The 26646-nt window shown below is 35.5% G+C and overlaps 1 protein-coding gene, 1 long non-coding RNA gene and 1 pseudogene across 2 annotated transcripts in view; 1 reads left to right on the top strand and 2 right to left on the bottom strand.

Annotated features, from left to right (window-relative positions):
• Positions 1–11285, bottom strand: part of HSD17B2 (hydroxysteroid 17-beta dehydrogenase 2) — a 73565-nt gene extending 62280 nt beyond the window's left edge. The window contains exon 1 of the mRNA XM_043987965.1: positions 10845–11285. Within this exon, the coding sequence (XP_043843900.1) occupies positions 10845–11127 (283 nt within the window). The 5' untranslated portion in view covers positions 11128–11285. The remainder of the gene's footprint in view (positions 1–10844) is intronic.
• A 187-nt stretch (positions 11286–11472) lies between these two features.
• Positions 11473–12217, top strand: LOC122743601. The gene is made up of 3 exons (XR_006355003.1): positions 11473–11508; positions 11769–11868; positions 12177–12217. It is a non-coding gene; the product is annotated as an uncharacterized LOC122743601 (long non-coding RNA).
• An 8218-nt stretch (positions 12218–20435) lies between these two features.
• LOC122739167 overlaps positions 20436–26646 on the bottom strand; it is a 50294-nt pseudogene continuing 44083 nt past the window's right edge.

Genomic DNA, 26646 nt, shown 5'->3' with positions numbered 1-26646 from the left:
CTTGTGTAAAATGAAATGGTGGAGACTCAATGGTTCTAAGATTACCTCCAGATCTAAACTGATGCTCTTGTGAGTCTGACTGACTATTACATTGCAAAGAGGATATGTTCTCCACATAGACAGACAGCCTTTGCACTGACTAACCAGCCCTCCACTACCCCGTGCCTGGCATGTACTCCCTTCTTACAGAAGCCTTATAGATTCTCTCTCTTCCTTTAAGAAACATCCCAGGCATCATTTTCTGGGTTAAACTTTTCCTTTAGCTCCTAATTCTAGTACCCTTCCTGCCAAACTACATTACATTTGCTATGTATATATTGTTTATTAACTTATATTTATATATATAATCATTATCTCCACCATTAAAATATAAACTCCTTGCATGTAGACATTGTTCCATTCTTTATACTTGTCTTTCTAGTGTCTAATATGGTAGCTGGCACATAGAAGGTGCCTAAAAATACTTATTGGTTGACTGATATTTATTCATTCAGCAACCATTTATTAAATCACTACTTGGCTGGTCTTGATGGATGTGAATCATTTGATGTTCAAAAACCTTCTTGAAGTAAATGCGATGTCTATTCCTATATTCTGCTAAAAACCTGCTCTACCTTTAAAAGGAGGTTTAGAGTGATCTGCCACTTGTCTGTTTAGGGTGAGCAACAGATATCAACCAATTGGCATCTCCTCCCACACACCATAGTTTAGTTCAGTTCAACAAACATTAATTAAATGCCTACCATGTATAAGATGGACATCCAAGGATGGCTTGGGAGAATGTCCCTACAGAAATAGGGAAGTTTTGAGAGGGTAGGACTTGAAGGAATACAGAGAAAACAATACATTCTAAATTGGACATGGTAGGTTTAAGATACCTATTAAGACATCCAGATGAAGATGTCCCAGGTTGGCATTTAGCAAAGCGGGACTGGAATTCAGAAGAAAGAATAGAGTTTGATATGCAGACTTAGGAATCAGATGCAGGAATCATTGAATCCATGGATATAGATAAGGTCGAAAAGGGTAAGAGTGTAGAGTTGAAAAGAGGGCCCAGATCAGAGTCTTGGAGGATACCTATGCTTAGGGTATGACAGATGGATGATGAATCAGGAAAGGAAACTAAGAATAAGCAGTCAGAAAGGTAGGAGGAGAATTAAGAGCAGCATCATAGAAACCAAGAAAGTAGAGATTATCTGAGCAGGACAAGGAAGACAACATCAAAGGCTATAGTGATCACCAAAGTTCATCACTGAGAAAAGACTATCAGAGTTTGCTGTTAAGATCATTTTTGAGAGGATAGTTTCTGTAGAATGGTGGAACCAAAAGTTATATTCAAGGTTTTAGGAAGTAAACAGGTAGTATGAAAATGGAAACAGCAAACATTGATTGCTCTTTCTAGGATTATGGGATATTTGGCAGGATGGCAAGTGCTTAAATGAATGAGAGGGTCAAGTAAAAAACTTGTTTGTTTTAAAAACTGGTATAACCTGAACATATTTATTGGCAGCAGTGAAGGAGCCAGTAGATACAGAGAAATTCATGATGGGACACTACACACAGAGACTACACACACACACACACACACACACACACACACACACACACACACACACACACACACACCTCTTCCCCGCCTTCCCCCCAGAAAAAAGATCAAATATTATCATGTGCTTGCAGGGTCCAAGCCAAATAAATAGGCTCTGGGTGGAGCCCTGCCATGATGCAGTCCAACTCTCGGTCTTACTTGGGAGGAGGAGGAGATACCAAAGGAAGGCTCCCATATTCTGGCTGAGCTCTCATCAGTGAAATTATGAGGTCTTGAAATAATTGTAGCAGAATAAATGGAAGCTTTAACCAACTGTTCCTCATTAAGAGGAAGGTTATTAACTGAGGTAAATGTCAACATGTCTAATTTTTCCTCACATAAATGAGAATTTAAACACGTCTGCACATGCACTCACCAGGGTCAGTCGCCTGTTCTACAGAGCCTGCAAGGGAGAAAATAATATGCAATGTCTTGAATATATATGTGTGTGGGTGTGTGTGTGTAGTCTCTGATGATGGACCTTGTGCAAATAGAGAAAATAACATTTCATCTTATTTATATGTCATGGGAATATTTATATTGGATAAACACATGTAAAAACCTCCATTGTAAAAAGATAGAAATATATTTTTCTCTCCTTTTCATCCTTTCTTTCTTAACTTCTCTGTCTTTCCACCTTGGCTTTATTCCTTCTTTCTTCCTTTTTTCTTAAGTTTTTTATTCTTTTATTCTTTCTTTCCTTTTTTTTTTTTTTTGCGAGGCAATGGGGGTTAAGTGACTTGCCCAGGGTCACACAGCTAGTAAGGGTCAAGTGTCAGAGGCTGGATTTGAACTCAGGTACTCCTGAATCCAGGGCCAGTGCTTTATCCACTGTGCCACCTAGCCGCCCCTTCCTTTTTTTTTTTTTAAACAGGAAAACTGTAGGTCTTAGGGAAAGCATTTTTGTTGCTGTTGTTTGATTTTGCAAAAGACAGTAATCTTTTTCTCAACCAAAGACCTGGAGAGAAGATTGTCCCCATTGAGGGCATTTGGAGGCTTTCATAGAAAAGGCAGACAGACTAACTGGTAGTGCTAAATATAATGAGCCTTTACTAGAAACACATTTTTAACTCACAAGGGAAAGTTCTAGGACTAACCTGAGACACAAAAGGAAAGGGAAAAGAAGAGCAATTCAGATCCATATCTGGATCTCAATAGCCAGAGAAATAAGGATAAAACCTGAATGTGGGTCATCAAAGGGGCATGGCCAGGCTTTGAGTAAAATCAACATTAGGTTATAGCAGCAGAAGGTGATAAGGTAAAAAGCCACCCTCTGAACCTGACCCTCTTAGATGATAGCATATTCATGTCATTCTTTCCAGTTTAGTATGGGTGTAAGGGCCCGATAATTATCCCTTAGATTAGTTCAATGATTAGGCAGTGATCAGGAACTTTATGAGGGATTCACTTGGATACATCTGACTGGTTCTCTACATAGTAGGATGGGCAGAGAGATGCCAGAGACTGGCTAGGAGACCTGTTTAAGTAGGACATAAGCCATGGAATTTTCCAGACTCTAAATTTCTAAGAAATTTGAGGAAAAGGAGAGGGTTAGTTACCAAGCTAGAGAAGGGTGCATAGCTAGAACAGAGGTGCCCTGTTACATATAAGCCTCAATGAAGCCTGAATTACCAGAGAGATATAGAAAACCTATTCCACAAAATATACTAAATAAAACTATTGCTAAAGGGCATAAGAATATCCTTAGAATAGATAGATAGATATAGATGGATTATCATGGAGAGTATCTTAACCTCCCTGAGACTTGATTTCATCATCTGCAAAATGAAAATGTTGGACCAGATAAGCTACAAGATCCCATCCAGGTCTAACTATTATGAACTCATTATATAACCAGCTCCAGATTCTTTTTCTAATTGAAGTTCCAAGGGATGGCTTTTCTCCTTGATACTACCCTCAAAAAATTAAGAATAGCCCTCAAATAACCTCATGTACTTATGTTACCCACTGTAATTCTAATACCTCTAAACTTATCTACTTTATTTTTAAATCTTTCTATTTTCATTCTCCTGGTAATAGATTTAATACATTTTCTATTGGCTGTGAGAAGTCTGACTTCCTTCTATTTATTTTATTACTCAAAGGGAGCCCCCTTCCTTCTAGCACTCCAGGAGTTCATGAGTAAGTCCTTGCTCATGTTATTGAGACTGCATGAATGGATATCTCTCAGCAGCCATCTTTACAGATTGACTTTTGTATTTTGTATTTATTGTTTTGTATTTATTGACATTGGATTTTTCTTTCTGGCTTCTTCTCATATGAATTCTCCCTGGCTACACTCTACCAGTTTTTCTCTGGACATTCCTCTTTCAGCACTTTAAAATATCAAAGATTTCATCACTACAGAAGCTCTCCACTGCTACAAATTATAAACCATCTAAATCTCAGGATATTAACAGTTTCATAAGTTTCTGTGGCCCAAAATAAATAAAATTAAATCATTACTCGGCAGTCAACCTTGTAGACCTTCCCTAGTTCTGTATATATTCCTCCTGAGGGAAAGTGATAAGATCTGCCCTCTGGATTTCCTAAACAGACACATGGTTGGGGAGGGAAACAGAAATTTCCCATTTGGTTTTCTTTCCCTTTCCTGAAGGTACCTGACATTTTAAAGAACTTTGTAGGCCAAAGCAGTATTAGCAGATTTCATTTGTTTTTGTAAAATTTAAATTTATAAATTTTAAATAAAATATTAGCAAGGAGATCACTGCAATATATCACAAAGGTCATATACTTTGACAAGGATGAATTTATACCAGGAATTCAGGACTGATTCAATATCAAGAAAACATAAGCAAAATTGACCATATTAATAATAAAACAACAAAAGTTTTATATTAATAAGTGCAGAAAAAGCTTTTGGAAAAAATAACAAATAAAACACCCATCCCTATTAAAACCAGAAAAAAGCATGAGAACAAATGGAATTTTTCTTAAAATAATAAGAGTATCTATCTAAAACCAAGAGCAAGCATTATCTGGAATGGGAATAAATTATAAAACTTTCCAATAAGATAAAGAGTGCCCGATGGAGCACTGGTAAGTGGAATGGATTCCAAGTCAGAGCACTTGGGGTCAAATTTCAGATTTGTTCTTCCTGCCTGTATGGTTTAGGACAAGTCACTTATCTCTGGGCTTTGGTTAATTATTTGCAAAGTGAGTGGGTTGGGCTAGATGATCTCTAAAGCCCTTCCCAGGTATAAATTGATGATCCATCCCAAACCTCAGTTATTTTGAGCTTCCATGCAGCTGACACTATTTTTACTGGACCATGTTACTTTTTTTTTTTACTTATTCTCTACTCATTCTCCACTACCTGCTCTTATATATGTGTCCTATACATGCATTTATGAGGATCCAAGTTGAATGAATGAATAAAAAAGCATTTATTAAGTGTTTGCTATGTGCTTGCCACTATGTTAAGTGCTGGGGATACAGAAAACAAGACAGACCTTCCTCTTGGTGAAAGACAAAAGATCTACTCAATGATTTCCTTACTTCTACTTACTTTGCTATAGAGAATATAATGATTGGAATGACACCACCTGCTGAAGAGTTACTGTAGGAAAGCTCCGCCATGAGGAGAAGGTGTCTAAGGGCAAGCCATGCAGTTTTCTTTGGCATCAGGAAGTGATATTTGCTCATGGGTACTGTCTATCAAAGCTACCAGCCAATTAGCTTGGAGCTGTGTGGGGGGGGATGTTCCCAGTTTCACAGGAGGCTTCTGGGAGGAAGGAGGAAGTGTTGGGTCCTTTTTGTTCCTCACCTCATCATGGCAGGTTAGATGATGGGATCTCTTAGAAATAGTTAGATTTTTACCTTTCTCTCTGATCCTAATGCTCTTTAATAAATAAACACTTAAATACTCTTGCTAAAGCTTATAATTTATTGGTGAACACTCATTAGATTTTAGATCATATAGCTAAAATTTTAGCCCCTTACAAGAGTTATCCTTAAATTGGGATCAGAGAAAGTAAAATGGTTTAAAAACACCCATCTTAAAAAAAGAGATGATTAGGACACTTTGATGCTCACAATGCATTCAAGTAATGCGACCTGGATGAGTTCCTTATATCTAAAGCCACTGGAAGAATGGGCAAATGAAAATGATTGCTAAGACTATGTCAGTACTTGGTAAAAGATCATGAAGAATGAGAAATGTGTCACTGGATTGTAAAAGGTTGAATTCCCTAGCATTCATTAACAGGTCAATAATCTGAAGAAAACAGAGCAATGGGCTTGAGTTCCATTTCTAGCAAAAATCCTAGAAAGACTGTTCTGTGAGCATTTAGAAAGGAAAACCATGAACCACTTGGATTTCACCAAGAATAGGTCAGGTCAGATTCACCCCATACCCCCTTTTAATAGGGTTACTGAAAATGGTAAAATCAAGGGAATATTGCCACCATACCTAGATTTTTAGCAAATTGATTTGTGGACAAAAAAAATGAGAATAGATGGTAGTTCAGTCATGTGTATTCAGAACTGGTTGAATTTTCAGACCTAAAGAATGGGGCCATGTCAACTTGGAGGTGGGCCTTTAGTGCAATTAGCAATCTGTCTTCGATGAGGGGAAAAAATTACATACTCGACAAACTTGAAAATCACATGAAGTAGGAAAAGACAACACAGCAGATAGTTAGGATCCAAAAAGATCACAAAAGACTAGAAAAATGGGGGCAACTAAGTGGCACAGTAGATGAAGCACCAACCCTAGACTCAGGAGGACCTGAGTTCAAATACAACCTCAGACACTTGACACTAGTTGTGTGATCCTGGGCAAGTCACTTAACCCCCATTGCCCTGCAAAAAAATACTAGAAAAATGGCCTGAATCTAAAAAGATAAAATTTAATATGAAGCCCTACACTTGGGTTCCAAATATGACCTTATCAAATACAAGTTGGGGGAAGGCATGGCTGGACAAAAATTAGTGTGAAAAATATCTATGTATGTTATCAGACCATAGGGTCAGTATGATTTGACAATGTGATTTGATAACCCAAATAAAGCTAATTTCATCTTAGATTTTGTTAAGTGAGGCATGCTGCTCCGAACAAGAGAGGTGATCACTCTGTTTTGTCCTTGTTAGACCATGTGAAGAGCACCATGTTCAATTCTAGCTGACACATTTAAGGAAGGACATTGACAAATAGAAAAGAGTGTAAGATTGAAGGTTATTTGAGAAAAGAATAAGTTGAGAATATTCAGAAAGTTTGCCCTGGAGAAAGAGAACTTGGGAGGGGTGAGGTGGAGAGCCATAATGCTTCACTTCGCTTCTCTCTCTCTCTCTCTCTCTCTCTCTCTCTCTCTCTCTCTCTCTCTCTCTCCATAGATAGACAGAGATAGATACACACACACACACACACACACACACACACACATATATACACAGATATATGCATGCACATATATCTATAGATAGATATACAAAGAGGAAAGAATGACTTCAATAACTTGTTCTGCTTGAACTCAGAGGAAAAACTAGGAACAATGGAGGGGGAAGTAGTTTAAAAGAGGCATATTTAGGATTGAAAAAGGGAAATTTCCTAACAATTAATAGTTGTACAAAAATGGGTTGAACCATGGGAGGTAGTGGGTTCACCTTCGCTTGGGGAATTCAGGCAGAGGCTTGATGTCAGGGGTGTCTTAAAGTGAATTTCTGTTCAAACACTGTTGGATCAAATATTTTTCTGAGGTCTCTTTCATCTCTATAATTTGATGAACCCATGATGTCAGCAGGACTGTACTCTAAGCAGTAATAAAAAGATATATGATATTCATTATTTGGCAAAAATCATTGGGAAAATTGGAGAGCAGTCTTAGAGAAATTGGATGTAGACTAATATCTTACAGCATTTACCAAGATAAGATCAAAATGGATACATGATATAGACAGAAACAGAGATATTATAAGAAAATGTAAAGACCATGGAATATATTACCTATCAGACATGGGCAGGCAAACAATTTATGAATAAATAATAGATAGAAAAATGTGAGGTGTAAAAGAATAATTCTGATTACATTAAATTTAGAAGGTTTTGGATAAATAAAGCAAATGTAGCCAACACCAGGAGAAAAGTAGAAAATTGGTGTGTGTTGGGGGTTGTTATAGACAGATTCTCAAATAAAGGCCTCATATCTCAAATACATAAAAAACTCCATCAAATTTATAAGACTATGAGTCATTTCCCAATTGATAAATGGTCAAAGGATATGAACAGGCAGTTTTCCAATGAAGAAATCAAGACAATTTATAGTCACATGAAAATATGCTCAATCATTATTGATTAGAGAAATGCCAATTAAAATAACCTTGGGATATCATTTTACATGTATCATATTGACTAAAATGATTGAAGGGAAAAGTGACAAATGTTGGAGGAGATGTGGAAAAATTGGGACACCAATTCACTGTTGGTGGAACTGTGACCAGATCCAACCATTTGGGAGAGCAATTTGGAATTATGCCCAAAGAGTTATTAAACTTCCTATAATCTTTGACCCAGCAATAACACAACTTGATCTATTTCCCAAGATGATTAGGGAAAAAGGAAAAGAACCCATATGTTCTAAAATATTTGTAGCAGTTCTCTTTGTGGTGGCAAAGAACTGGAAATTTCAGGCATGCCCATCAATTGGGGAATGGCTGAACAAGTTGTAGGATATGAAAGTGATGTAATACTATTGTGCTATGAGAAATGATGAGCTCTTTGATCTTGGAAAATATGGATAGGCTTGCACGAAGTAATGAAGAGTGAAATAAGCAGAAACAATAGAACATTGTATATAATAACAGCAATATTGTTTTAAGAATGACTTTGAGAGACTAAGCCATTTGAACTATTTATAAGTACCTAGATTAACTATAAAGGACATATGAAAGAAGACACTATCTGTATCCAGAGGAAGATCTGATACAAAGAAGTGTATATAGAATGGTTTTACATATATATAAAGAGATATATAGATCTATCTATCTATCTATACATATTCATGTCTAATGGTAGTCATCTCTGGGGGGGAGGAAGAGAAAAAGGGAAAAAAGTAAAGTTACATATTAACTTTATTATATATTTTAAAGGAATAGCATGTAGTATATAATTGATTTGCAATTTCATGTATAATCATCTTTTTTCTTTTCTGCTATGTTATGGAAATGCTTGTTTTATTTATTGAGTTCAGAATAAAATAAATAAAAAATTAAAGATAGATAGTGTGTGTGTTTATGTATGAAAGAGAAAGAAAGAAAAGGAGAGAGAGAGAGAGCACCAAGGAAATGAATGAAGCCATTGACCAGATCCCTGGCCCTACTGGGCACTGAAAGTAAGGATACCAGTTCTCTAAAACAGGCAGGTTCTAAGTAATTTCACTGTTGGCCTGAAAGGATCAAAGAGAGTTGAACTATAGCATTCCTTTGGGCTCTAATATTCTACTATAGTCTATTTTGCAGAGCAGTATGGTGGAAAGCTTGTTGTATTTTAAGTCAGAGCACTTCAGTTCAAATTCCAGTTGTAATACTTACTTTTTGTGTTACATTGAGCCAGTCACAGCCTCTATCCCTCAGTTTCCTCATTTGTAAAATGAGATGATTGTACTAAACTTCCATGGTCCTTTCTAGCTCTATATCTACAACTCTATGATTTGATTTAAGATTAATTTCCTGGAAAGTCTAATTGCTAAATTCACAACTATGCTATTATTTAATACTGGCACTTGTTAAGTTTAAAAGTACAGTCTTTAGGAATCAATTTGCCAGAACTGAGGTATGTCAGAGACCTAATTGCATTTGCTTGTCTCCAATACTTCTCTGTTATTATTAAGCATTTTGGCGAAGAACTGAAAAGTGTAGAGCAAAAGTTGAACTGTTGTACTTGGAGGGACAGCTTTAATTCTGTTTTTCACTCAAGATTGAGCCTTTGAAATAATTTTCCCCATTTTGCACAATAGATAAGCAACATTTGGCTTACTATGGACAACACACAGTGTCCAGATGAAAAATAAAGGATTACTAGCTCCATTGGAAGTCATATATTCATGGAGATTTTTTTTAAATCAGTTAAATTTTCCTCTTTGAGGAGACCATTGAATTTGATGTCAACCATTCAAATTCATTTTTTGATTGCTCCTGCTAAAGCTAATGTATTTTTACTGATCTTAGTGGCAAGGGTTTCATAATGGGATTAAAATAAAAGTAACTCCAGTGTAAACCAGTTAATTGTCAAAGGGCCCTACACTTCCTTTATCTTAATCCCATTCTTTCCTTGCCTGGCCTATTAATGACCCATAAGAAGAGAAACCTAAACTGTTGCTGATGTGGTTACCTCTCAGATCTTAGTCTTTTGCTAAGTAGGATGACGCTTGGTAATCCTAATTAAGGTACTATCCCAGCTCAAATTTACAACCAAACCAACCAGTTTTACAACTCAAAGGAATTTAATCTGGCCCCAGAATTGCAGCTGAAAAACACCAAAAAATGAAAAAGCTGGTAACCCCACTCTAGCTCTAATAAGCAATATATACAATTCTCATTCAAAACAATGAAAAAGTTTTTTAAAGGTGAAGGATGAAGTAAAATTAAAAATCCTGACAAAGGGTAAGAAGGAGTTAATTCACAGGAAATGAACAAATTTGAAAGTTTCCAGTGAAAGGAGGTCTCTTCAATAGTAACACAGCACAGCCCTCAAGTGGGACAGTAAATACTTACAAATATTCAGAAATTGCTCATATTTCAAACGTGATAAATAATCAGTTCCAACTTGCAGATATATATCACTAAAGGATTAATCATATCCATACCCAGAGGGACATCTGTACCTTTTGTGGGTGGAATAAAGGGGGTAAAGGACAACAAACATTGTCACAAATTCACAAAAGATAGTCAATGGATTCATATCACACACACTCACATGCACAAAACACCACGCGCACACACACGCACACGCGCACACACACACACACATCAATTTACAAAAAAAAATAGCAAGGGACAACTCCATGAGGAAAAACATTCTAAGCAGAATTTTAATTCATTTTATGTCAAGGTTGTTCTTTTTTCTGTAAGAAAACTCACTTAACTTCTGTGCCTCAGTTTCTTCACCTGTTAAATAAAGAGTTCAGACTAGACAGCCTCAAAGGTTTCATCTTAATCTCAATCTCAAACTATGATCTATGGTTAAGGCAATATATGGTTTTGTCCTTAGCCAGAACTACATCGTTCTTCCCTCACTTACCTGTGATCAACACAGCTCTCCCATCCACAGGTAACATTTCTTGACTGGTTGAGTAAGCCAAAGAGATACAACATGCCAAGGAGAACAGAGTCCAACCCCAGAAGAGCGATAAACTGGAAAAGCAATAGGCTCCCCATAGGCAGAGCAGAGTTGAGTGACAGAGCACCACTGGGGAGCTCAGAGTTTTGCACTGGCTCTTCTTGAATTTGTACAGAGCTGTTCCTCCTAATGCCATAGTAACACCCAAAGGGAGCAGCCCGGCTTCCCAAGAGAAAGGAGTCATCCTCAAAGCCTGAGGGTCATACGTGTCTGTGTGTGTACAGAAGCTTCACGCACCTAAAGCAGCCTGAGCAATGTGAACAGAGGTGAAGGCAGAGCAAAAAAAAAGCACACCTTGAATGGGCATGGCCTGAGCCAAATCACAAAGGGGCATGTTTCAAGTGGGTTATCTAAACTCCTGCCTACTGGGATACAAAGGCCAGGGTACTTCCTCTTCCCTTACTCTGTTTCTTCCAGCTCCACCTTTGGAGGGATAACCCTAGCTGGATAATGATTGACAGAATCAGCCCTAAACAGTAACAAGCCCTAACCCAGGAAGAAATAAGGCTATTGCTATTAGACTTTCCATCGCAGACTCATAGAACTATGGAACCACATCTGTAAGGTACCTTGGCAAGCCTCTACTCCAAACTCCCTCATTTTACAGATAAAGAAAAGGAGGCATAGAGAGGAGAAGCGGGTTATCCAAGGGGACATGATCAAAAGTTGGCAGAGCCAGGATTCAAATATATGTGTCTTACCACAAATAGGAAACAAAAATAATAATCTTACTAGCTGAAATTTAGATGACACTTTAAGGTCTATAAAGTCCTTTGCATAATATTATTTCCTTTGCATATTATTAATTATTATTATTATTTTAAGCCTCCCAACAGCTCTGTGAGATGGATACTGCACATCCCTTTTACAAGTAAGGAAACTGATTCCTAAAGCTGACTTGCTTACAGTCATGCAGATATTAAAGGTAAGATTTCAGTCTAAGTGTTCCTGAATCAAAGTCCAATATTCTTTCTATTACACTATGGTTTATCAAGATCCATGTCTGTATGAGACCATTTTGCTATATAACAGAGGTTCCCTCCTTAGCAACACTCCACTTTTGGACAACTAGTAGACAAACAAAGATAAATCTTAATAATAATAACAAACAACTTCTTACACTTGTAACTCATTTTAAAGTTTCTGAGTCACTTTCACAGATATTATCTTATTTAATCCTCACAACAAGTCTATGAAGTAGGTAACAAAAGCATTATTTCACCCATTTTACAGATAAGGAAACTAAGATTCAGGGTGAAGAAGCAATTTGCCTGCAGTCATACTGTTGGTAAGTGGCTGAGCGGGAACTAAAATCCAGATATTCTGGTTTCAACTCTAGTGTTTTTTTCCACTATCCCAAATTGCTTGTCTTTCAAAGCTTATGTATTCTTCTAATGACATCTGACACACAGGATGGAGAAAATCCTTTCTCAAGATTCTAGTAAATTAGGACTCCACAGTACCTTACATAGCACATCCTTCTGTTTTGTTTTTTTTTAGACATGCCATCATTTTATGTAGGTTTAAGAAGAAAGGTCAGAGAAAATCATCCATAGCCCTTTCCTGGCATAAACAAAATGGAATTAAGCTATATTTATTAATTAAATAGCTCTGCCCTTCATTAAACAAAAATAATTAAGATGGGACTTTCACGGGTGACAACTCGGTCACAGATTCTTCCATAACCCATTAAAAAGGAACATTCCAGGAAAAGAAGAGTCTACCTACACGGGAAACAAGTAACAGGTCTGGACTAGTTTAGATTGCTAAATGCTATTATTCCTTTTGTCTTCCAGTTTTTATAACACACAAAAATGAACTGGGTTTGGAGTTGGAGAACCTAGTTCTGCCACTTTACAGACTGTATCATGTCACACAAACAACAATGTCATCAGGTCTCAATTTTTCTTCTATAAAAGAAGGAGGTTGGATCCCATAATTTCTAAGCTCCCATCCAGCTCTCTGATCTTATAATATTCTTACCACTTGAAAAAAAAGCAAATCTCCTGTGCATCAAAAAACAGTTTAGGTTCTTTAGTGACTATATCAATTTAGAACTATAAATAAATGAATATATTCTTATGCCATGTGGTCAACAGACCAAGGGTAATCAAATATAAGTAGATGAAATATATTTAAGTCATAGTTTCCACATTATCTTTTAGTGTTTTGTTGCCATTCTATGCCTAGCAACTTCCTTCACAGACACCAAACTTCCCATGGACCCCAGAGAGACCTGGAGGAAGTCATTCTCCCAGCGCCCTCCTATCACTCATATCTTCCCAACTCTTCCTTGGGAGTGAAGATGTTCAAAAGCAAGGCTCCTTATTAAATAATTATGACCATATTTCCAGGTTTGAAGTACCATGATGCAGTATTTCATGAGGGGGACTTTCAGTAGAGAATCATGAAATCATAAATCCTGATCTTGACAGGACCTTCAAACCCAACCTTTTCATTTTATAGGTAAGGAAAATTGAGGGCCAGAGAGGTTTAAGTGTCTTGCCCAAAGTTGTACAGGTAATTGAAGAATCAGAATTTTGTTTTTTTTAACTCTTATTTTTATTGATATCTTTTATTTTATATCACATTTGTTTCTGAACACATCTCTTCTCCCTTTCCTACCCACAAGGCATCTCTTGTAACAATTCTTTTAAAGCAGAGGAAAAAAAGTTCAACAAAACTAACCAACACATCAATGCAATAGCCCATACACCTAGTCTTCTACCTCTGCTATGAAGTGAGGGGAGGCGCATTTTCCCTGGGACCAAGCTTAGTTATTTTATAGAAATCAATTTCATGGGATAGTTTTCATTCCTTTTATTTATGTTTTGTTGTCATTGTGCATATTATTTCCTCTGTTCTGCTTACTTCAGTCTGAATAAATTCATATAAGTTTTACCAAACATATCTGAATTATTTTTTTTTTATGGCAAGGCAGCATTCCAATTTTTTGTGTACCATTATTTGTTCAGCCATTTAACAAATGATAGGCATCTATTTTTTTCTAGTTTTTCCTATTACAAAAATCATTAGATTCAATATTTTTAGTGTATATGGGATCAACATTCTTATCTTTGCTTTTCTTGTGGTATATGCCTAGTAGTGTGACTTCTAGGCCAGAGCATAAAAATCTTAATCATTTTTATGTTGATTCCAATTTACTTTCAGAAGGGTTAAACCCAATTCATAGTTCCATAAATAGAATATTAGTGTTCCTGTCATCCCACAATTCCTCTGACACTGACTATTTCCATTTTATGTTCTTTGCCAGTTTCCAGGTTATAAAGTGAAACCAGAGACAGGATTTGAACATAGATCCTGTGACTTCAAATTCAGTACTTTTTCCTCTGCTATATGTTTCCTCAAAAGTAGAATCATATGTCACCAAAGAAATGCAAATTCAATTATAAGAAAACACAGCCAATCAAAAAAGCAATTTCTATTTGTAATATGGATGTGTTCTTCTACAAACAGTCAGGACCATGGACAGTGGTGGCTGTCAATCAACTCAAAAGCCTGCCCACTATTGCTATGTCACCCTCCCAGGTCCTTTCTTATGCATCTAATTATATGATTTGTTCAGTTTCATATCTCATGTCTCCACCTCCCTGGCCTATCTTTCCTCCCTTTCCTTTTATTTCCCTCATAGCAATATTCTGCCAATCAAAAGCCTGGCATGGTCGTTACTTTTTGCAAGCAGCTTAACTGGATTAAGTAAACTAACAATAAAATGCAAGTATCAGACACAGGTGTTACCAAACCAGCAGCCATCTTAGTTACCTTTCACCACCACCTAAGGCATAGAATGGGGAGTGGTATCCTAACAAGCAGAGCAGAAGAAAAAATATTTGTCCTAAATGAAAACCTTATGATTCCCATTGAGTGTGGAGAAAGGGATGATTTTAGTCAATCTTACAACTCTGTTTCAAGTATAAGTTGGACTTCTTATTCATTGTTTGAATGGCTATGAAAATCTTACCCATATTGACTTTCCATGGTGCTTATTCTTTGACTCAAGAAGATAGGAAGTCTTTTGCCCTGAAGCAACTATTACTTCTCCTGACAGCTGGCTTCTACTGAAATACTGAAATAGAAAGCCTTCCTGGCTGCCACAGAAAGAACTTTCCCATTGCCACCATGTCTCTAATTCATTCTCTCTCTCTCTCTCTCTCTCTCTCTCTCTCTCTCTCTCTCTCTCTCTCTCTCTCTCTCTCTCTTTCTCTCTCACCTCCATCATGAAAATCCACATAGATCATTTTTAAAATTCTTTGAGATGTTTTCACTTTTGTCTTTTCATCCCCAGTAGCTAGTGTCTGACACACAGTAGGTGCTTAATAAATGCTTGTTGATTGGTTGAGTGATCATATTCACTCCAGAAGTATATCAATCCAATCAAATTTCATTCCAAGGGTGTGTCAACAATTGCTTTTCTTCTGATGTCTCACTCTAAGTAGGAAATGTAGCCACACCCACTGTGCATACTCATTTTCCAAATATGTAAACATAGTCACTTTAAAGTATAAAATTTGATGTTTGTCAAGCACTGGCAAATACCAACTTAGGAAATCAACAATTTACCAACTAAACATATACTTCTGTGAAAATTAGTTCATATATGCCCACATGTATAAAAATATTTATAGCTGCATTTTCTGTGGTGGCAAAGAATTGGAAACTGAGGTGATGCCCATCAATTGGGGAATGGTTAAACAAGGTGTGGTATATGAATGTAATGGAATTCTATTGTACTGTAAGAAACAATGAGCAGGCAGATTTCAGAAAAACCTGGAAAGACTTACATGAACTGATGCTGAGTGAAATGAGCAGAACCAGGAGAACATTGTACATAGTATCAACAACAATGTGTGGTGATCAGCTGTGATAGACTTAACTCTTATCAGCAATATAATGATCCAAGATAATTCCAAAGGACTCATGATGGAAAATGATCTCTAAATCTAGAAAAAAGAACTGTGGAATCTAGATGCAAATTGAACAATACTGTTTCTACTTTTTTTGGTTTTCTTTTTTGAGGTCTTTCCCTTTTGTTCCAATTCCTCTTTCACATTGTGACTAATACAGAAGTATGTTTAATGTGATTGTATGTATATAACCTATATCAGATTGTTTGCTGTCTTGGAAACTGAGGGAGGAAGAAAAATTTGGAACTAGAAATCTTATAAATCTTATAAAAACAAATGTTGAAAATTATATCTACATGTAAATAGAAAATAAAATACTTTTATTATAAAAAACTGGTTCATATATTCCTTGAATAAGCATATATATAAGATATATGAAAGTTCATGCAAATTTTTTATTATTTGTAAACTTATTTAATGTTTCACTCATGACAAAAGTTTTCACTGCCCCCATTTTACTATGAATTTAACACTAAAGGATAGGAAAAGGGGACTCTAGTTGACTCTTCCAAGTAGAGGCAGTTTTGAAGAAGGCATTCCTAAGGCTGGGAAATCCATCTCTGGGAGGCTAGAGCACAGAAACCTATCATTTCTACTATTTCCTCCCAATTGTTAGCCTTACACAGTCACATAGAATATGTTCACAGAGCAATATAAGAACCTCATAGCCTAGCTCATTTGAGGGCTGTTTGAATTATAGGTTCATATATTTAAATCTGGAAGGGACTTTTGAAGTCATTGAGTCTAACCCTGTCATTTAACATATTAGGAAACTAAGCCCAGAGGGTGTAGTGACTTATCCAAGGTCACATAGGTACTAAATGTCTGAGGTAGGGTTTGTTTTTGGTTTTGTTTTTTAATTTTTTTTTTTTTTGGTGAGGCAGTTGGGGATAAGTGACTTGCCCAGGGTCACACAGCTAGTAAGTGTCAAGTGTCTGATACCAGATTTGAACTAGGTCCTCCTGAATCCAGGAGCAGTGCTCTATCTACTATGCCACCTAGCTGACCCAGAGGTAGGATTTGAACCAAGTTTTCCTAACTCCACATTCTGTGAACTTCTCTTTTCAGATTCTCTGGTCCTGAAATCACCACTGAATGCTTGAGAAATGAAAGGAAGTGTAAGTTTACTCGGTTTCCAGACCACCAAACCTAAGCTGGAAGAGTAAACCTATGGTTGGGATTGACTATTTAAACCCTAGAAGTCCATATTCTTATCTGTTTGTTTCCCTTGTTGACCATTATCTACTCACCCATGGACTGACAAACAAAGATCATTAGCTTCATTTTCCTTACCTATTTTAATGTTTATACCTTAGAGAGTTAGCTGATGCATGAATAGGCTAAGTAACTTGCCTGGATGTGTCAGAAGTAGGAGTTAAACACAAGTCTTCCTCTCTATCCACATCACCATGCTCTTTAAGAATATAAGTTGCGGGGGGCTAGGTGGCGCAGTGGATAAAGTACTGGCCCTGGATTCAGGAGTACCTGAGTTCAAATCTGGACTCAGACACTTGACACTTACTAGCTGTGTGACCCTAGGCAAGTCACTTAACCCCCATTGCCTGGCAAAAAAAAAAAAAAGAATATAAGTTGCAGAACAGGTATTAATCTTCATTGGTCCAGAAAATTCCTCACTAGGAGATCCCTATACCAATGAAATCACAAGTTTAAAATTACTTAAATAATGTTAATTTTGATGGCAACTCATATACTAGTTTTATATTAATATCTGGGCCAAATACTATTTCTACTTTTGGTGAATGAGAACATTTAAGCTATATTACAACTAATTGAACTTTAAAACAACAGTGTAACAGAAAAAGCACTGGCCTTAAAGACAGAAATTTAATTGATGGGGGCAGCTAGGTGGCACGGTGGATAAAGCACTGGCCCTGGATTCAGGAGGATCTGAGTTCAAATCCGGCCTCAGACACTTGACACTTACAAGCTGTGTGACCCTGGGCAAGTCACTTAACTCTCATTGCCCCACAGAAACAAAGAAAAAGCAAAACAAACATTCATATACTACAGCTTATTCAGTCATTCCCCAATTGATGGGCATCCCTTCATTTCCAATATTTTTCTACCATGAAAAGGGCTGTTATAAATATTTTTGCACATGTAGATCCTTTTCCCCTTCTTATGATCTCTTTGGGATACAGACCTAGTAGTGGTGTTGCTGGACCAAAGGGTATACACAGGGGCATATTCCCTCTGTGCATAGTTCCAAACTGCTGTCCAGAATAGTTGGATCAGTTCACAACTCCACCAATAATGCATTAATGTCCCAATTTTCCCACATCTTCTCTAACATTTATTATTTTCCTTTTTTTTGTCATGTTAGCCAATCTGATGGGTGTGAAGTGGTACCTCAAAGTTGTTTTAATTAGCATTTTTCTAATCAAAAGTGATTTAAAGCACTTCTTCATATGCCTATAGATAGTTTTGATTTCTTCATCTGAAAACTGCCTATTCATATCTTTTGACCATTTATCAATTAAGAAATGGCTTGTATTCTATTGTTCCTCCTATTTGTGTTCTCTATTTCACCCTTTCCCTCCTCAATAGTGTTTTTTGTTATTTTATACAGAATGACTAGAATATACTGGGTAGGAGAGTGGCCCAACAACTAGCTAAACATCAATCCAAGGTTTTGATCTTCTGTCCAATACAAGAGGACATTTCTACATTCGTTTCAAATATTTACTCAGTAACTGTTTTATACCCAGTCTTATGGTACGCAATTATGATGAATACAAAGAGCATAAGATCATAGATGCAGAGCCAGAAGGAAGAGTATAAGTTATCTAAAAGCAACCCCATCATTTTATAGATGAGGGAATTGAGACCCAGAGAGACAAAATAATTTTAAAATTAATCAACAAAAATTTATTAAGTGATTACTCTTTGCCAGTCACTGTGCTAGCCACTGAAGAGACAAATTAAAAAAAAAACATATGGTTCATACTCTCAAGAAGCTTTCATCCTACTCTATGATTTTCCCAAGGTCACAAATATGAAAGAGCTAGGAATTCTGGTTCTTTGATTCCAAGTCCAATGTATTTTCCACTGAAGTATTCTGCTTTTCATAAAAGACACGCAAACTCATAAAGCCATTTTTACCTTTTATGAAAACAAAGTGAAGATATTTAATTCATTCTCATACATCTTGCTTCTGAACTTAATCTTCCTTCCTCTTTCACCATGAAATTCCAAGTGGAAATAATATAGGATGGGCCAAAAGTCATCAATATTTAATAACCCCTTTTTTGTTTTTAAATTATAATAACATAACATCATATGTAGTATATACATACATATATAATAAATGAATTTACATTATGTGTAAAAAATAAAATCTCATAAATGGCAAAAATAAAGAAAAATAATTTTCAAAAATTAATTAAAAACATCTGACCCTTTTGTGATTTCTTTTGGGGAAAGGGGAGGCAGAAAGCTACAGAAGAAAGCTATGGGATTTATCACAACCTGAAATACTATGCAACCTTTTAGACAAACAGGAAAACTTTACCAATCATTGGAAATAGGAATGAGGCTCAAATATATTTCCCCATTTGAACAATCTCTCCATAATTGCCCAAATCAGCTTATAAGTAAATAGATTTCCTCTTTGTGGTTGCACTGTGAGAGGAAAGCATAAAACAGAGATCATTTGAGTCAATTAAATTAAATAAGCATTTATTAAGCACCTATAATAAAAGCAAAAACAAACAAACCAAAAAAATTAAACAATCCCAGATGAATAGTCTGGGACTAAGCAGTCACTGCGGGGTCGCCCCAGATGAACTCTACAAGATCTGCTCCTAAGAACTGACTCTTAAATGTGCCTCACATATACAGAGCTGGTTGCCTTTGTAAAGTCTACCAGGTAAAGACTGATCATTCAACTAATTGCTAATCACCCTGTAATTCCAGCATATTGAAGTAGTAACTTTTCCCCCACATAACTATTAATATTTTTTCTTAAGGCTTTAGTCTTCTTGGTTTTGTAGGCCATTGAATCAAATTTTCTTCTGTTTTGTAAAAAATATCCACCTTCAAAGTAATTTAAAAGTCCTTTCCCAGGAATGCAATGAACATTATATTCTTCAATGAATCAGGCACAATATTAAAATTCCTTTAGAAAATTAACTAGTATCAGTGCCTCAAACTTCTAACAACCAATATTTATTAAAAGAAGCTTCCCACCAAAATCTATTCCCTTCTTTGATTTTAAACAACAATTTTTAAAAGGCAATTATCTTTATTCAAAACCATACAGCTCCTCTGCTTTGCATACATATACTGTAGTTAAGAATACATTTTGAAGTTCACTCATATTATTTGTCTTCAGTGCTGTTACCATTTATTCATACTGACTCATTTAAAGAAATCAAAAAGGGATTTATATATTCAAATCCTTCACATCCTAGCAATTCTATTATTTAAAATCATATTTCTGATATCTGGCACTAGTTGCATTGGTATACTGGTAAGCCTGAAGGTGAAATGAAGGGAGCCTCCTCCTTCTCTAGGAGATTACAGAAGATCATGTGAGACTTGCTACCTAAAAATATCCCCTTTCTGGTTGGCAATCAAACCTATCTTTGCAATCCTTGTTTAAAATCCCTTTTAAATGAAGGAGGCTTTAACAGAGAGAAATCTGGTGATTTAAATTGACTTCTCAAGGATAGCTTGGAAGGGGAAATCTTCAGTGTTCATAACCAAATTTTCTGTAATTCTATAAAATGGATAAATGCCTTCATCTTAAACATGAGGATCCCAAGAGCCCACAAATATACAATGAACCTATATTCTTCTCCCTTTAGGATTTCTGATGTGATGCAATTTTGTGTCCCACAGAAAGTGTTTGTTGTGTCACAGGAATCCAAAACTTTTCTGAACATACTGTAATCTATTCTTCTGATATAACCTTTGGCAGCAAAGGATATATTATCTAGCTTTAAGTCCCAGGAGATAATCCTCATTTCATCAACATAAAACCTGATATGTTCTTCCAGAAGCTTTCTTTCCCTTTGCCTATGGAACATGAGATCCCTTTCATTCACACGCCCTACAACAAAGAACAATGGACTTGCTGTTTAGAAGCAGGAATATAGGCCAATGAGGAATGGGTTACTGGATCAAATACATGATTCAAATACATGCTGTTAGTCTGTACACAATCTATGTCTTCATCATTGTGGACCAATTTCTTTTTTATTATTTTCATGGCATAATCATTTTTTTTTTAATTTCACTAAGAAAAATTTAGTATAACGTTCCCATCTAATAACTCTGGTTAGGTCAAAGCCCTGTAGCCTAAGTCTCTGAGATATTTTAATTTCATCCATTTCATCAATAACTGACTTCATATCCTCAAAATATCCTAAATGTAGTCATATTTCTAGGTTGAGGGAATATAAGCACATCCATCACTTTGCTGTGAGGAAGTTGACTTTATTATTTTATCATCTATTTGTGGTTCATGGCTTTTTATTGTCTATTTGAGGTTAAAATTTACATGTTGTTCTCAGGGAGTATGTATACATAACAGCCTTTATAGACTAGTGGTTACACTTGATGTTTGTAGCCTTGTCTTCCAAGACTCCAAATACTTTCATTGTAGTAGCCATGGTTTGCTATTATGTTAAAGTATCTGGCTTAAAACAGATGCCCATTTACTTGGTAGAGGCTACGCCATTTTTCTGACTCCTTGGTGATAGATTTGGTTTTCCTAGGAAGGATATTCCCAGCTTCTCTAGAATTCTAGGAAAAACATGAGTGACAAGTCCTTCACCTCTATGTTCACAACACTGGCAAAAAGCTTCTTCTATATGAGTAGATACAGTACAAAAATCCATCTTAAGGTAAATGGTCACAAATTTCATTGTAGATTGTTGATGAATAGTACAGAATTGGGTGCGAAAGACCTAACATTCCCAAAAGAGACTTTGATGCCACCAAGAAGGGATATACAGAGATTCTGTTGGTGGGGTATCTTTATGTGGGGGTGATGCCCTCCTATCCTGAATCTATATGGTATAACTGGGTCTACTAGCAGTCTATATAGCATAATTTATTATTATATCATGAATATCATACTATAAAATAATTTTTAAATCCCCAATTAAACACTAAACTGGAAATCAAAAAAAAGGTAAAATTACTACAATTGAGAGTAAAAAAACCATTGTATTAATAAATAAAATTAGAATTTGGTTTTATGGTGGAAATAAATTAGACAATTGGTTAATTCTATTTTTTAAAAAGAGAGAAGAAAACCAAATAACTAGTACACAATGAAAAGGGTGAATATACCACTAACTAGGATAAAATTAAAGCAATTATAAGGAGTTATTTTGCCCAATTATATGCCAATAAATCTTAAATTTTTATTATTAAAATGAATAATAAATTCATTTTTAATAAAATATTTGAAAATATTGGTATAAATGGATTTTCATTAAATTGATAAAAAGTATTTATATAAAACCACCAGCAAGCATTATTTGTAATGGGGATAAACTAGAAGCCTCCCCAGTAAGATCAGGTTTGAAACAAGAATGTCCACTGTCACCAATATTATTCAATATTGTTTTAGACATCCTTGTAATTGCAACAGGAGAAGAAAAAGAAATAGAAGGAAAAAGAATAGAGAATGAGGTAATAAAACTACTCTTATTGCAGAAGATATGATGATATACTTGGAAAATCTCAAAGACAACTAAAAAGTTAGTTGAAACAATTAATAATTTTAGCAAAGTAGTAGGATATAAAGCAAATCCACATAAATCATCAGTATTTATATGTGACACAAACAAAATTCTGCAAGAAGAGATAGGAAAAATACCCCATTTAAAATAACTCTAAACAGTATAAAATTTCTGGGAATACACCTGCCAAAACAAACCCAGGAACTATATAAATAAAATTATTTTTCTTACCCCTTTTTCCCCCACTTGTGCCCTCCCTTCTAGCACTACCACCTTTTGTCCCCTTCCCCATCTGTTTCCTTAAAGTAGTTCCAGTTTCTTTATATAAATGGGAGGATATTTTATTCCCTCCCTGAACCAAATCTGATGAGAGTAAGGTTGCAACAATGCCGCCCCTCCCTTCTTTCCCTCTCTTGTAATGGTTCTTTTTGTGCCTGTTCATATGATGTAATTAACCCCATTCTACCTCCCCTTTCTTCTCCTCTCCCTAGTCTTTTTTTATTCTTACCCTTAAGTTTCTTTATATCATCACATAAAAGTTGATTTAATAGCAATACCTTAAGAGAGATATAGATCCCAAGAGTTAAAAGTAGTATCCTCCCTCATTGGGATGCAAGTAGTTTAACATCATTGAAAAACCTTCCCCGCTCCCCTTGCTTACCTCTTTATATTTCTCTGGAGTCTTGTATTTGGAGATCAAATTTTCTGTTCAGTTCTGGTCTTTTTCTCAGGAAGCCTTGTATGTCCCCTATTTCATTGAATGTCCATCTTTTCCTCTGAAAGAGAATGAACAGTTTTGCTGGGTAGTTGATCATGGATTGTAATCCAAGCTCCTTTGCCTTCCTGAATATCATATTCCAAGCCCTACAATCCTTTAATGTTGAAGCTGCCAGGTCCTGTGCAATCCTGACTGTGGTTCCATGATATTTAAATAGTTTCTTTCTGGCTGCTTAGAGTATTTTCTCCTTCACCTGATAATTCTGGAGTTTAGCTACAATATTCCTTGAAGTGTTCCTTTTGGGACCTCTTTCAGGAGGTAATGGGTGAATTCTTTCAGTGATGATTTTATCCTCTGATTCTACAATTTCAGGGCAGTTCTCCTTGATAATTTCCTGGAATATGGTGTCTAGACTCTTTTATTGATCATGGCTTTCAGGTAATCCAATAATTCTCCTGGATCTATTTTCTAGGTCAGTTGTTTTTCCAATGATGAATTTCACATTTTCTTCTATTTTTTTTCAGGTTTTATATTCTGCTTGGTAGATTCTTGGTGTCTCATGGAGTTATCAGCTTCCATCTGCTAAATTTTAATTTTTAAGGCCTTATTTTCTTTAGGAAGCTTTTGTACTTCTTTTTCCATTTGGCTAATTTTTTCTCCCATTTGGTCATTTTTCCCTCTCATTTGGCCAATTGTATTTTTTAAGGAATTGTTTTCCTCAGTCAATTTTTGTGCTTCTTTTTGCAGTGTGACTCTTATTTCTCTCATTTCTTTTTCCATTTTTTCTTCTACCTGTCTTATTTGGTGTTTAAAAGCCTTTTTTGAGCTCTTCAAAGAAGGCTTTTTGGTCTTGAGACAAGATCATCTTGCCACTTGAGTCTTTACTTGTAGGCATTTTGACCATCTCATCTGAGTTTGAATTTGGGTCTTCCCTTTCACCATAGAAGTTGTCAATGGTAAGGGTTCTTTTTTTGTTTCTTGCTCATGTTGTAGGCTATTTTTAAATTTATAAAGTTGAAGTATGCTCCTGGGGCACAGGGTTCACTGTTGCAAGCTTCTTACTGCTCTTAGCTGCCACACTCTCAGCTGTGTCAAGCTGCAGCAGTGAGAGCTGCCCACTGAGCTGAGCTTTGCTTAGATGAGCTGCCAGCTGAACTGAGTAGTGCTGAGCTGCCCTCCCCTTTCACCCAGGTGAGACAGACCATTCCTGAAACCTTCTAAATCATCTCAAGTAACAGGATTGCGTCTCTTCTTTTTGTAGGTTGTGTAGTTCCAGATTCTGTTTAGAGGCTTTATTTAATGTTGTTTTTGAGGGAAATATGGGAAAGCTCAAGCAAGTTCCTAGCTTCTCTCCACCATCTTAGCTCTACCCCCAGAACTCCAAAATTATTTTTTTAAAAAACTTTTTATACAAATAAAATCAGATTTAAATAATTGGAGCAATATTAATGGCTCATGGGTAGGCAGGGCAAATGCAATCAAAATAACAATTTTACCCAAACTAATTTATATATTTAACACCATTCCAATTAAATTATCAAAAAAAATTACATAATTAGAAAAAATAACAAAATTCATTTGGAAAAACAAAATCAAGAATATCAAAGGAAATGAAAAAATGTAGAGGAAAGAGGTTTAGCAGTATGAGATCTTAAACTGTATAATAAGGCAGTAACAATCAAAACTATCTGATACTGGCTAAGAAGTAGAAAGGTAGCTCAATGGAATAGACTGGACATACAATTTATAGCAAGAAATAAACATAATAACCTCATATTTGATAAGTGGAAAGACTTAAGATTTTGGAATAAGAATTCATTATTTAGTGAAAAAAAAATTGTTGGAAAAACTGGAAAGCAATGTGGCAGAAACTGGACATAGACCAATATCTTGCACCATTTACCAAAATAAGGTCAAAATGGATACATGAACTAGATATAAAGAGAGATTTTTCAAGAAAAATAGAAGACTATGAAACATCTTACTTATCACACTTATGATTAGGTGAGCAATTTTTTAATAAATAAAAAAGAGCAAAATTAGGTGTAAAATGGATAATTCCAATTACATTAGACATAAAAGATTTTGGAGAAATAAAACAAATGTAGCCAAAATCAGATGGAATGCTGAAAATTGGGGGAGATGGGGATTTTACAGTTTATCAGATCAAACTCTAATATCTAAAATATATAAAGAACTTTGTCAAATCTATAAGAATGCAAGTCATTTCCCAATTGATAAATGGTTAAAAGATATGAACAGGCAGTTGTCCAATTTAAAAAAATCAAAACATTTTATAGGTCTATGAAAAAGTGCTTTGAATCATTATTGATTAGAGAAATGCAAATTAAAACAACCTTAGGATATAATTTTATATTTACTATATTGGCTAAAATGATAGAAGGAGAAAGTGAAAAATGTTGGAAGGGATGTGAAAAAAATTGTTCATGGAATTGTGAACTGATCTAATCATTTTGGAGAGCAATCTGGTATTATGCCCGAAGTGTTGTTCAACTTCCTATATCCTTTGATCCAGTAATACCACTACTTGGTCTCTTTCCCAAGATGATTAAGGAAAAAGGTAAAGATCCTATATGTTCTAAAATGTTTATAGCAGCTCTCTTTGTAGTGATAAAGAAGTGGAAATTACAGGAATGCCCTTAAATTAGGGGGTTGCTGAATAAATTGTCATATATGATTGTGATGTAATACTGCTGTGCTGTTAGAAATAAATTATGTGCTCAGTGAATTTAGAAAAATATGGAGACTTGCACAAAATAATGAAGAGTTGAATGAACAGAACCAAGAAAAGATTTTATACGGTAACAGCGATATTATTCTAAGAACAAATTTGAGTGAATATGTTATTTTGACTATTACAAATATTCAAATTAACTATAAAGAACATATGAAGGAAGATGCTATCTGCATCCAGAAAAAGAACTGATAAATAGATGTATAGAATGATTTTACATGTGTATGTATTTATGTGTAATGTTAACCATCTCTAAGGCAGGGGATAGAGAAGAAAGAAAAAGAAATTTTCATGAAAATTTTGTTTTATATTTGAAAAAAATAGCAAGTTGTGTATAGTAGATTTGCAGTTCCATGTGCAATCATCTTTTTAACTGTACTGTTATGGAAATGCTTGTTTTATTCCATAAACTAAAAATATTTTTATTTATACTATATCACACAGTAATATTATACACTCCTACTCAGTTGAGTAAGGGTCTAACAATCCCTCTTTATCCTAATAACAATATAAAGAAGTTATGAAAGATTATAAATTGCAGATCATTGATAATCTGCAATAGTAAGGTGAATTTCTTTACCAGAAATAC

The sequence above is a fragment of the Dromiciops gliroides genome, chromosome 2 (genome assembly GCF_019393635.1).
Source record: "Dromiciops gliroides isolate mDroGli1 chromosome 2, mDroGli1.pri, whole genome shotgun sequence".
In the NCBI taxonomy this organism is placed as follows: domain Eukaryota; kingdom Metazoa; phylum Chordata; class Mammalia; order Microbiotheria; family Microbiotheriidae; genus Dromiciops; species Dromiciops gliroides.
Note: the sequence above shows the minus strand (reverse complement) of the source record. Positions and strands in the feature narration are given on the sequence as shown.